The 12460-nt window shown below is 32.6% G+C and overlaps 1 protein-coding gene across 6 annotated transcripts in view; it reads right to left on the reverse strand.

The window, feature by feature from the left end:
• Nucleotides 1-6031: 6031 nt before the first annotated feature.
• The window catches only part of LOC143205595 (cytochrome b5-related protein), a 28690-nt gene continuing 22261 nt past the window's right edge, over nucleotides 6032-12460 (reverse strand). For all 6 annotated transcript variants that reach the window (XM_076418745.1, XM_076418733.1, XM_076418737.1 and 3 more), the window contains 5 exons: nucleotides 11618-11751; nucleotides 11161-11552; nucleotides 10917-11105; nucleotides 6505-6708; nucleotides 6032-6450 (listed from right to left, as the gene is read on the reverse strand). In XM_076418745.1, coding sequence (XP_076274860.1) covers nucleotides 6144-6450; nucleotides 6505-6708; nucleotides 10917-11105; nucleotides 11161-11552; nucleotides 11618-11751 — 1226 coding nt within the window. In that variant the 3' untranslated portion in view covers nucleotides 6032-6143. The remainder of the gene's footprint in view (nucleotides 6451-6504; nucleotides 6709-10916; nucleotides 11106-11160; nucleotides 11553-11617; nucleotides 11752-12460) is intronic.

The following is a 12460-nucleotide window of genomic DNA, read 5'->3' on the forward strand; positions in this document are numbered from 1 at the left end:
TGAAACTTTTGTATTTGTCCTCGAATGAATTTCTTCCATGTCACTGGGTTGCCTTTACCAAATGGTATGAATCCATTAAAACTTCCTAGTTGGTTACCATACCAGTCTTCATAAACACTCAAATCACTGGGGTATCATAAGAAATGGTTACCACCCTTTTGCAGCTTTCCATACGCCTTTTATTGGTCTATCTAAATATCTTCTAATCTATCTATAGCTTCTAGTACAACTATAAGTATTTCTTCACTATTATATATATTGAAGTTCACTTCCATTGGCGTACCAAATGGATTTGTCGAGACAAAATCTTGTAACTAACGAAACTTATATAAAACTGACCATTAATCTTCTATATAGTACCTTGTAAATTATTGCTCCACTTTTGCTGATGTAGATATTAATTTCAATCGGTGTAACAATCTTCCACGTTGAATTCCTCAAGCAGTTAATAAATTATGTGTTTTTGATGAATCCTTAATCTCTTTTATTTCCATTCTAAGTAAGCATTCTACTTCTGCTAAACTTCATTAAGACTTTCCATTAAATCCACTGTTTGCTCTTTATGTCCTGTCATGAATGCATCAGCATTGATTACGTACTATTGAATAATTACTACTTTTGTGAATAAACAATCACTTCATTTAATCACATCTGCCAACATTTTGATGAATTTCTTACACAGAGTTTACCCGAACAATTCTTGATTTAATTCTTGGGATCTTGGTTCGGTGATTAAACCCTTTAATTTTCTGATATAAATCTTTAGAACTATTGTTCCATTTATAATATGATCGAGCATCAATTTGATATATCTTCCACTATAAATCCAGTAGTGTTGAATTGATATTTATATTCAAATTCAAATACCTTACAACTAAACTCTTCTCCGTTGATTACAATGTTTATTTATCCTACCGATAATTCTGTTGAACCCCATGTACTAGTTTACTAGTGCTTCACTGATTCAGCTTAACTGAATGTAAAATATTAACGAAATTCTTATGCATGGAACATTATATCGTTCAAACGCGCTTAGCTAGTTCTCAATCTTAGTGATCCGACCGTTTTAGTTTTCAATAACTCTGCCAAAAAAATCTAGGTGGATTTGAGTAATTGCCTAGGTTATAATAAGTTTAAAGGTACGGATTCACACTTACTCTGTACCTAGAATTTTAACTGTATATTACATGTGAAATTCTCCTCTTTCAGTGTCTGATTTGGTTTTTTTACCTTAACAAAGATTTGCTAGTTTTCAGCTACACTAATATGTTATCATTTTATTTATTTGTTTATTTATTAATATATTATTTTTTGTCGTTGTCGACTAATTTACAGTCTTTATAGTGACTTAAAACTAGATATTTTTCTAGCAAGACCCATTGCCGCTTATCCTCTATCAAAATAAGAGTTTTTCTGCGTGAGTCTGCATGCTAGTTCAATGTTATCCAAAAATTGCAGCTCTTTGATGTATATGGAAGTGTATTCACTCCTCATTTTTTGTTGCGAATCTTTTAATTTCCTCTATGACACTTGGAATCCAAATGGTGTAAGTAATTGATCGTGTAGTACCTATAATATATATTCAGGACTTTATTCTGAAATAATTGTATCATGTTGATATTTTTTTTGGCAGAACATCTCCATAACTAAATTCCATAGCTTCATACTAGTTCTACTATATGCTTGTACAGTAGCAATTTATTATGTACCGATAAATTATATTTTCTTCCAAATAACCAATATATTTCTTTGTATTTTAATTTCGTTATTTTCTTTTATTTTTAATATACTCCATCGAATGAATTCTTGCGTCAAAATTTATCCCAAGCTACTCTTAATGTAAAGGATAATAGTGTTATTCTTATTTATTGATATATGAACAGATTGATTGTAGGTAAATTCAGTATATACTGAATTATTCTCGTTAAATTTATTTGTCATGACTGAGTCCACATATTTATATGTTTACTCGCGCGTTCCAGTAGTCTGGCTGCCTTTTTATTATTGAAGAATTGTTATCAGCAAAGTAACATTTTCTATTTTTAACATGTATAGGTTGTAAAGAACAAGATCCAAAACATTACCTTGCGGTATAACTGCTTCTGTTTCCTTCATTGTTGAGTAACCTTCGTCTTGCGTAACGCTAAATATCTTGGCTGAGATATAGAAGTTTAAGAGTTCATCGTATTGACTCGGCATATTTTAGAGAATTTATGACTCCCTTTCGGCAAACTTTATTGAGGGCTTGCGCTATGTCCAAAGATATAGCTGAGCTACGTTTTTCTCTTTTCGTTGGCTTCTTAAATATACGTTAATATAATTACTAGTGTATATTTTAGTTGTTATTCTCACTTCTTCAGGTGAAAACCCATTACCTCCCATTAATATTTTATGAACTATTGATCACTATCAATTTATAAAACGTATTGCCGTACGAGTGACAAATATGAATAATATTTGCAAGCGAAATTCAAATCCACAATATTTTTAACAATAAAGTGAGCCTTTGAATCCCGAAATTATTAATTAGATTGTGAACAAGACACACACACAGTTCATCATGTTCAAGAGTTACAAGGGTTTGGCAAGTTAAAAAGAGGCATGTAACAGGTGGGGTAATAGTCCCGCTACCATATTGATTGCGCGTCATCTTGGTTATGTGACGGTTAGCTCAGTTTCGCTTTAACCATTGTGTTGTGTAGACGTCCAAATGTTATTGTGGATAAATATACGTCACAAGAACGAGCAGAAATGGTGACAATATTTATTGAAAATAATCGTTCCATTATTGCCACTCAGCGGAAATTGTGTCAAAAATATCCTAATCGTTTAGTGCATCACAAAACCACAATTTATCGTTTACGGTACGGTACGACAGTAGACAGGCCTCATTCTGGAAGACAACGGACGTCTCGTAACGCTGGAAATGTGGTTGTGATGCGCGATAGTATTGCAGAGTCTCTAGAAACATCAATTCGAAGACGTGGTTCCTAGTTACATATTTGTGGGCGCAGTTTAATGCGAATTTTGAAAACTGATTTGAATATGTGACGAGTTGAGTATAGTGATGCAATCCTAAGGCTGTGCTAAGCTGGTGAAGTTACAAATTTTTCGTCTAAATTTATAACAAGCGATGAAGCCCATTTTCTTCTCAGTGGCTACGTCAATAAACAGAACAGTCAGTTTTGAGGAACACAGAACTCAGAATTCATGAAACATTACTGCATCCACTAAAAACAACTCTATGGTGCGGTATTCATGCTGGAAACATAATTGATTCTTATTTTTTGAAAATGACTAAAGTATTGCTGTTACTGTAACTGCTGAACGGTACCAAGACATCATTCGAAATTTTATGAAATGGAAGAACAAGGACTAGAGGATATATGGTTTCAGCAAGATTGCGCCACAGCACACACAGCTCGTTCAACAATTCAATTATTGAATAACGTTTTTCCACGAAGACTAATTTCGCGAAGTGACGATTTAGCATAGCCAGCCAGATCTCCGGATTTAACAGTACCAGACTTTTTCTTATGGGGTTTTTTAAAATCAAAAGTTTATGTGAATCAGTCCTAAATGATCCAACATCTTTAAGACAATATTCGTCATGAAATTGAAGAAATTCATTTTCAGATGTTGCAGGATTTCATGAAAAATGCATTAAAAAGAACCGAAAGTTGCATAGCGAATCGCGGTCACCATTTAGCCGATATAAACCGATAATTTAACCGATACCAAACTTACTTATCTGTTAATTGAGCAAAGTTATAGTCAATTGGTAGCGGGATTTTTGCCCCACATTGTATTATAAACAGTTAAATTCGGTAGTTTTCACGTTTCTCAACATAAGATAACAATCATTCAATTAATAATATTGAGTTATTCCGGGTATCATATACAAAGACTCATAAGGTTATAGGACGCTCAAAACTGTTCAAAATTTTTGACATTTCTTACTTTTGTTATTTAATTAAAAAATTGTACTGGCTAACAATATTAGAGATTCATGGTAATACTGTTTTGTCATATTCTAAATGTCGGTTTTAATTTCAACGATTTAATGTTAATGACAAAGAAAGGATTAGGGGATTAAAACATTCGAAGACAATGCAAGACTTATTAAACGAAAACTCAAACTCTCAAAAAACCTTTAGACAGCTTAGAATTGGCTGATGTAATTTGAAACTGTTTCAACATTGCGATTTCATTGCTTCCATAGGTAAAAATGAAATGTTCTCTTTATTTTTAACATTTATTATATGCTTAATATGACAGGCGATGAAAAGTGGAGATTATACCTACCCGACCATATATCGACACGGAAGTGGAAAATTCACGACTGTAAATATGTTACGTAAATATGCTTGTAATATGAATGGTGATATCAACAAATTGCTGTGTAAAAAGTCAATTGAAAAGTCTCCGGCCTGACACATGGTTGGCGCTACTAGAATTAAATCCATATATTTTTAGTTAGCCCTAACCCTCATAAGATGCGTGTATAAATTTGACAGATGTTGGATCATTAGTTTGTGAATTATAGCATTTTGAATGAAGCAACTTTTGTTGAACAAGAAATACAGTTGAAGCAAAAACGTGGCTTGATGCCGAGTTACTGAAACTGCCCCAGGAAAATCAGCCATCAAGGATTGGTATGCTAAGTTTAGACGTGGTGAAATGAGCACCGAAGACGGTGAACGCAGTGGACGCCCAAAAGAGATTGTTACCGACGAAAACATTAAAGAAATTCATAAAATAGTTTTTAATGACCGTAAATTGAAATTGAATGAAATAGCAGACACTCTAAAGATGTCAACTGAACATCATATCATTCACGAATATTTGGGTATGAGAAAGCTGTATGTGTAAAGTGGGTGCCGTGCGAGCTCATGTTTGATCAAAAACCACGACGAAGCGGTGATTCGGAGCAGTGTTTGAAGGTTATCAAGCGTAATAAACCCAAATTTTCGCGTTATGTGACAATGGGTGAAACATGGCTCCATAATTTCTCTCCGAAGTCTAATCAACAGTCATCCGAGTGGACTGCACACGATGAACCCGCTCCAAAGCGTGGGAAAACGCAACAGTCGGCTGGTAAGGTTATGGCGTCGGTATTTTGGGATGCGTATGGAAGACTTTTCATTGATTACCTTGAAAAAGGAAGGACCATCAACAGTGACTATTATAAAGGGTTATTGGGCCGTTTGAAAGTCGAAATCGTCGAAAACGGCTGCATTTGAAGAAAAAGAAAGAGCTGCTTCACCAAGACAATGAACTGTGTCATAAATCAGTGAAAACGATCCAACGGCAAAAATCCATGAATGATCTGGCTTCCAGCGACTATTTCCTGTTCTCAGATCTCAAAAGAATGCTCGCTGGGAAGAAATTTTCGTCGAGTGAAGAGGTGATCGCCGAAACTGAGGCCTATTTTGAAGCAAAGGACAAATCGTACTACAAAAATGGTATCAAAGGGTTGGAGAGTCGCTATAACCAGTGTATCACTCTTGAAGGGAATTAGTTAAACTAATTTTGCCAAAAAATGTGTTTTACTATGGTAGGCCGGGAACTTTTCAATTGACCTATTATTTGGAGCTAATAAATCCAAAATAAAATTATTACTGTAAGTGTCTATCGACGTATCGTAAACTGAATGATAAATTACGTGCTATTTGATTGATAAAGGACAAGTATCTTTCATGGCAATGCTCGGCCATGCATATTATTATCAAATATTACAAATCCTCCTGGACGTCAAGAGACCATCAAACTACTATTCACTAACGATCGCAATTTTATGTTAAAACACTTATGGTTTATTTATCCATCAAGCTGAAGATTTATTAATTTGTTTTGTTGATACTTCATAAATTATTATTTCATTATTATTAATTAAATAATTATTTTTATTTATTTTCTAAGTCAAACTTAGTCTTATTTAATTTTTAAGTCAAACTATAAATTTATCCATTTCTAAGTAAATAGATTTGACTCTTAAAAAGGTTCTCACCACAAGAACTACAAATAATAATACTTTTATGAATAATATTTATTAAAACATAAACATAAAAAATATTTTATAGGTAAACTGAATATCAACAAATACACCTTGGCTTTATGTGACTAGTAATTGTAAAGGAAAGTTATAAACTAGTTTTGAGCATTGTCTTTGGTATTTTCTTATTAGGCTGATCTCTTGCTAGCTGTCTGTACTGTCCCTTCATCAACTCCAATTGCGATTCTAATTTCCAATCCACTCCAAATTCCTTACATGTTTTAATAAACACCGGGTATAAATCGTTTAATATGCCGTGATCCAGTGTTGGGAACAGATGATGCAAAGCGTGATCTCCAAAGTTTGTTAAAACAAGGAAATGTGACCCGGTTATGTCCTTCCTATCCATTACCGCATCTAGTTGAAAGACTCCCCAGTCTAATTCGGATGTTGGCCTGTTTAACAAAATATGTCATAATTGAGCCTTGATTTACCATGGTGGAACTCACCTAATAGCGTCTCCATCATGGAATATATCTGGATGATGATGAGCTGCATTTAAACCAACTATGGAGAAATGTATACTTGCAATCGTTATAATCCATATAAACATCATGATACAATATAGGATTGGTTGACTGGTTAAAATCCATGATAATAATAATGGCGAGTATGGTAATAATATTGACAGCTTACTACTGTTATATGGAATACTGAAAAAAACAATTTTTAAATATTTCCTAACACTATCTAGTGTTGGTAAAAACATTTTCCAACGAGACGAACAGTCGCAGTAAAAGGGTCGGTTACTGCTACAATGGAAAAGTATTGCCTCACATATATTTTAAATTATCGTTAACACTGTGATTTGTGACTTTATCCATAAAAATATCATATCATTTTAATTAATAGGCTGTAGTAATTCTGTGTAAAGGGGAATTCTAGTCTGGAAAATTGAAAACATGAAATTTTGTTCCTGCTTTCCCTTTGTTCAAAGTTTAACCCATTAAATATATGACTTTTTTGGATTTTCCAAATTTTCTTAGATATTATTGGGAGATATAATTGTTTTATGTCGAGATAATGTTTCAACCCCATTCAGAGGACGATGTTAAATCATTTTCCTTCGTCATTGACCAGGAAGGGTGAAAATTCTATTTGTCACTCGTACTGAAATTAAAAAACAAATGAAACATAATATTAGACCAAAAAATGTTTAATTTCCTTCTGGAAAGGACCTACAAGTAAAGCACTAAATAAGATCATCAGCATAATAAATGCTTCATTCAGGCCTATATGTATCACAACTGTGGAATTTGGCTAAATTACTCATTCTTGATGATTTTTAAACCAGGATAGCCACGTCATAAAGTAGCGCTGTACCGGCCAATATCACTGTTGGCGACAATGTTCTAAATTATTTGGAAAAATTCTAATGAAAGCGATGGAAACAGTCATTTCGAAAATGCAAAAGACATCTTATTCCAGATCATCAATTTGGTTTTAGGATATAAAATTCCACGATTCCTCAGATTCATAGAATCATCATAAAAAAATTACTAAAACAAAATAAAATTTGTTCAGAAATATGTTTAGATGTTGCTCAAGTTGATATACAGCCGGAACCTGCCTAGAATCTATGAAAACGTTGTTGCTATATTCCTAAACATTGGAGATAGCATCACGGAATCAACCGAAATGTCCAACTTGGTCCTTGATAACTCAGATGGAAGCCACATCTTCAGATCAAATGTGAAGAAGCACAAAAAGATGTGTTGATTATTGGGTAGATTCAGTCGTGTCAGTTGTAAGTGTATGTGTATGTGTCAGTTTATAAGCTTTCGATATGATTTCAAAAGAAGATGCTGCGAGCTATTTTTGATGCTCCATAGAACATTCGTAATCACAATCTACATGAAGATCTGAAGATATAAATTAATTCAAGTAAGACTTTAAAGAAATACTGTCGTAGAATACGTTTTTGGTAATGTTAGAATTGTAGCAAATGAGGATAAAATTAATAAAATAGCTTATTAAAGTTAATTTACTAGATTGCTATAATAAATAATAAAAGAATGTTTTAGTGGGATAGTAAATCTAAACCGCAGCATCTAAAAACCAACGTTTTCCCTGAAACTATTTTTTCGAGTCGGTTGACATGTTGTCTCAAGTTCTACTGGACCTATTTACCTGAAGTGTGTGGCCTCTTTACATAGGCGATTCTATCGTATCAAAATAAAAAAAAATCAGTAATTTCTTTCGCCAAATATAATTTTTTTTTAAATAGTAAAAAAACAAATTTCAAAATTGTATAATAGAAGAATGTATAGAGAAAGTGAGCTTTATTTTTCAAGTAAATCGGTTCAAAATAACTTGATATATGCTAATTAAAAAAAAAGTTTCCAGAAGAACGCTTTTAAAGTTTCGAATTTAGATGCCGTTTCACTATATATTGATTAGCCATAGCTATATTTCCGAAATTAATTTAGATTGTAAAAAATTCTTAAGGGTAAGGGGTTCGGAAATAGTTAAGCGTTGAAGACACGAAAACCACGCTTCTTTCACATTTCTATACTAGTGTACCTCTTCGTTTTCTGAAGGATATTAGCACGAAACAAGTAAGTTTATTATTTTCGTTATAACCGACTAGAAAAATATGCTTAACACCTGACACACATTGTTTTAAATGCTTTTAGATGAGGAGAAAAGAAAATAGAACCAACAAACTGTGATTTTGTACGAAGCAATTAGATTACAAATGCCAAAAAATCATCGTCGTGGTCTCTTGAAATGAAGTAATGAACAAGGTAAGCAAACTACATATTTTAGTGCCTCTAATTAATGTTTTCAAGATATTATATAGACTTAATAATTTTTCGACCGGGATTATTAAGCTTTGAACATGATTTTTTGCACATTTCTTTTAAACTTCACTAAAAAACTGAAAATGCTTTAAAATCACAAAGCTGTTCCGAAATCCGTAACTTTTCTTGATTTAACCGAAATTCTTATATCGTTTGTTGAAAGTTATTTTGTACATACGCAATTTAAATTTGTGATATTAAAACGTCTCAATGTTTCCGCAACTTAATTCAACATACATGCAACAAAATTCTATTCTAAATAAAATAATTGTACAAAAATGTTATCAAATATAATTTATTTTAACATTATAGTACGTTTAAAACTATAGTTAGTTATACAAAAACAATAGTTTATAGGTTACAGTTATAACCTCTTAATCACTATTGCTTTCAAGAATTTTGCATACCTGATAACCGGAGGACTTTGACAGGATCATTCGTTTATGTATTCGACCTAATCAGACAGGGTTGTGTCTTTTTTTAACCAGAATAAAATGACAAGGAAAATATTATCTGATTCTAAAACTAATCTACAAAAATATCGGCGGGCAATACATTAAACATCTTGATGACGTATCAAAAAACTGAATAGTCTATAGTTAGTTTTGAGTTAGTGTTATAACTACTATAATATAGTCCAACATTTTTTTGTTTCAGACAAACTATAAAGGAGCCACGGCTAAGAAGGAAACAATAAATTAATAACTCAAATGTCTTACAGAGAAGAAACTATTTTTAGAATGTCTATAAGCACCATGACGAAGATTGGATGCCAAAGTCAGGTATATAAAATATTCCTGCACTATAGATGTCAAGGTTAAAGATACTGTTTTAAAATAGTTAAAATTAAAATTCAATATATTTAGTTTAGTGTTAGTAGTAATCTTGCTTGTAGTAACTTGTAAAATTGCTACATATTATGTTTTATTTTATTGATTACTGTAAGAATTCCGTGACATAATGTTTTTGCTTTGATGTTTAACAATTTATTATTTGGTTAGAAATATAGCGTCGCTAGTTAAAAACAAATATTTTAGTAGCTATAATTATTTGGCTACATCAAAAAGCATTTGTTTTACCCTCACTTCAGACAAAAAATTGTTAGTATTAAATATTTATAAGACGAAGAATTATCTGAAGAATATTGTGCATTTAATTAAAGAATAACGGTGATTATAAGTATATATATATATATATATATATATATATATATATATATATATATATATATATATATATATATATATATGTAAATATATATTAAAAAAAAAAGTCTTTTTTATGTCTATATTATGTCTTTTTATATATATTATGTCTATTTATATCTTTTCTTATGTCTATATTATATATACACGGCATATAGAAAATCACTTCGTTAAGCAATCTTCTATATAAAATATTATCTTAATTAATTAGTCTTATTCTAAAGCTTATTCTAAAGTCTATTGAATAAAGTATTTTTTTAATTATTTTATTTAGATTAGAATTGTGCTGTATGTCAAAGCCAAACTGAACTAAAACTCAATGTTGATGCGGCAACATTGCGATGTTTTGACTTCATCAATTCAGATATCGTAAATTTACAATTTTATTGGACGGACTACAAGAGAACAAATGTATCGCTTATTTGGAGCGCTACTATCACTACCAGATGCAGGTAATCGATTTCTTACATCTTCATTTTATGGGTAATCGCAATGCGAAAATTGATAAATGCGTTGTGCTTACAATTCAATAACGAAGTGAACTATTATTCAAAAACAACAAATCAGCCATCAGACAACATTGTTATCATATCTGATATAACATCTGGAATGGAACTACTGCTTAACTTGGACTACGAACCACGGTCCTCGGCATTAAGCCAACCGACTAGCGAGTAATCATCGCAGAAGGCATCCGGTCTTACCCAGCCCGGTTACTGGGGTGACTGAAATGATTTCACTTGTTGAATTTTATATTCTTGCAATCAAATTAGCTCGAGGAGGTTTTACTAGATAGATGTAGGTGATACAAAGTTCCCCGGGTCGTTAATATGTTATAGAGAAAATACTTACGTTTTCAAGTAAGACCCAATAAATAACAAGGCATAGACTAATGGCCCGTATATCCAAGACACATATTTGACCATAAAAGTTTTCTCTCCCGGCAGATACTGGAAAAACGGCTCCACCGTCGAGACTTCCAGGTCACTGATAGTATTCGTGTACATGTGATGACTCAATACATGGCTGATTCTCCATTCTCTACAAAAACAAAAATTAACATAACCTATTTCTATACAGATGTATTTGTTTCAACCTGGAGCACATCATAGAAAAATCGAAGTAGAACCTCCGAAAGTTATCTTTTTGATGAAAATAGTTATGGGCCGCTACAGTAAGAAGCCCTAAGCATAGACCCGATAAAATACCACAGAGAAAACTTTTAAAGTACACCGAAATCAAGAATAAGCTGAAGTAGAACACCATCAACGAGTCCGTCAACACTTTACTCTTTGTTATGGACTTTTGCGGTAGTCGCTCCAATTCTTTAACGATATTCCTTTTCAAACTCTTATAAAAGCCGTCCTCGTGGAAGGTCCACGGAAAATTCCTTTTCGTCCTCGCTTTCCTCACGTAGTACTTTGGTAAAAGTTGTTCGGCCTTGTCAGAGAGATGATGACTTTCGAAAGCCTCGGTTATGTCCGTACCCTGAAAATTTAATGAAGCAAACAGGTTCCTGATTATTTCAATAATGTTTAATCATTTTGGTTTACTTTGGTGAGCTCGATCCAATCTCTTCCTCCTGGGTGGGTTTTAATGAAATTGGTTAAATCATAAAGATTGTCATGTATTCGCCATAATCCCTCCGCCCCATCATCATCACTTCGTCCTTCTAGCCATTTTATACCTGTTTAGCAATCAAAATGCAAATATTAGTATCGGAAATTATGTGCAGTATATAATCAAACTAGCGACCCGCCCCGGCTTCGCACGGGTGCAATGCTGATACTAAATTAAATACACTACAGAAAAAATATGAACGTTGTATATAAAAACATAGCGGCCCGCTCCGACTTTGCACGGGCATAAAATATATATGCCTATGTCACTCAATGAAAACATGATTAAAATCGATCCAGTATTTTTGGTTCATTCATTACTGCCCTTGGCCTGCACGCATTAAATTTAGAGTAAAACAATTCCTCTTCCCCTATACTTATTATGAAGATTTCCTGCTATCTTTGGAATATCTAAATTCATACAATTTTTATTACATTACACATTTTTAAACGCAAATTTTAAATTTGTAATATCTCCGAAAATATTTGTTTAATTTACATGCTGTAAGGAACCATATTGATCTATATTAATTGCACACTGTATTTAAGGTACTTAATTCGATGAGGATTAATGCCATATTGCTTAAAATAGCTTCGTAAATAAGCCATTTTCTCACGTAAAAAGTAAACAATAAAAATGGTTAATGTGGGTTATCCCTAAAAGATAAACATATACCATCGCGGACTTTTTTGTAGACCTTTTTATGGTGTACAATACTGTAGTACATTAATTTGATCTAACTCGTAGGGTTAGGCAGCGTTTTTGCTAATTGCTAA

This window comes from Rhynchophorus ferrugineus, unplaced genomic scaffold (genome assembly GCF_030347505.1).
Source record: "Rhynchophorus ferrugineus isolate W39M unplaced genomic scaffold, kcgeb_rfMv2 rfM1, whole genome shotgun sequence".
In the NCBI taxonomy this organism is placed as follows: domain Eukaryota; kingdom Metazoa; phylum Arthropoda; class Insecta; order Coleoptera; family Curculionidae; genus Rhynchophorus; species Rhynchophorus ferrugineus.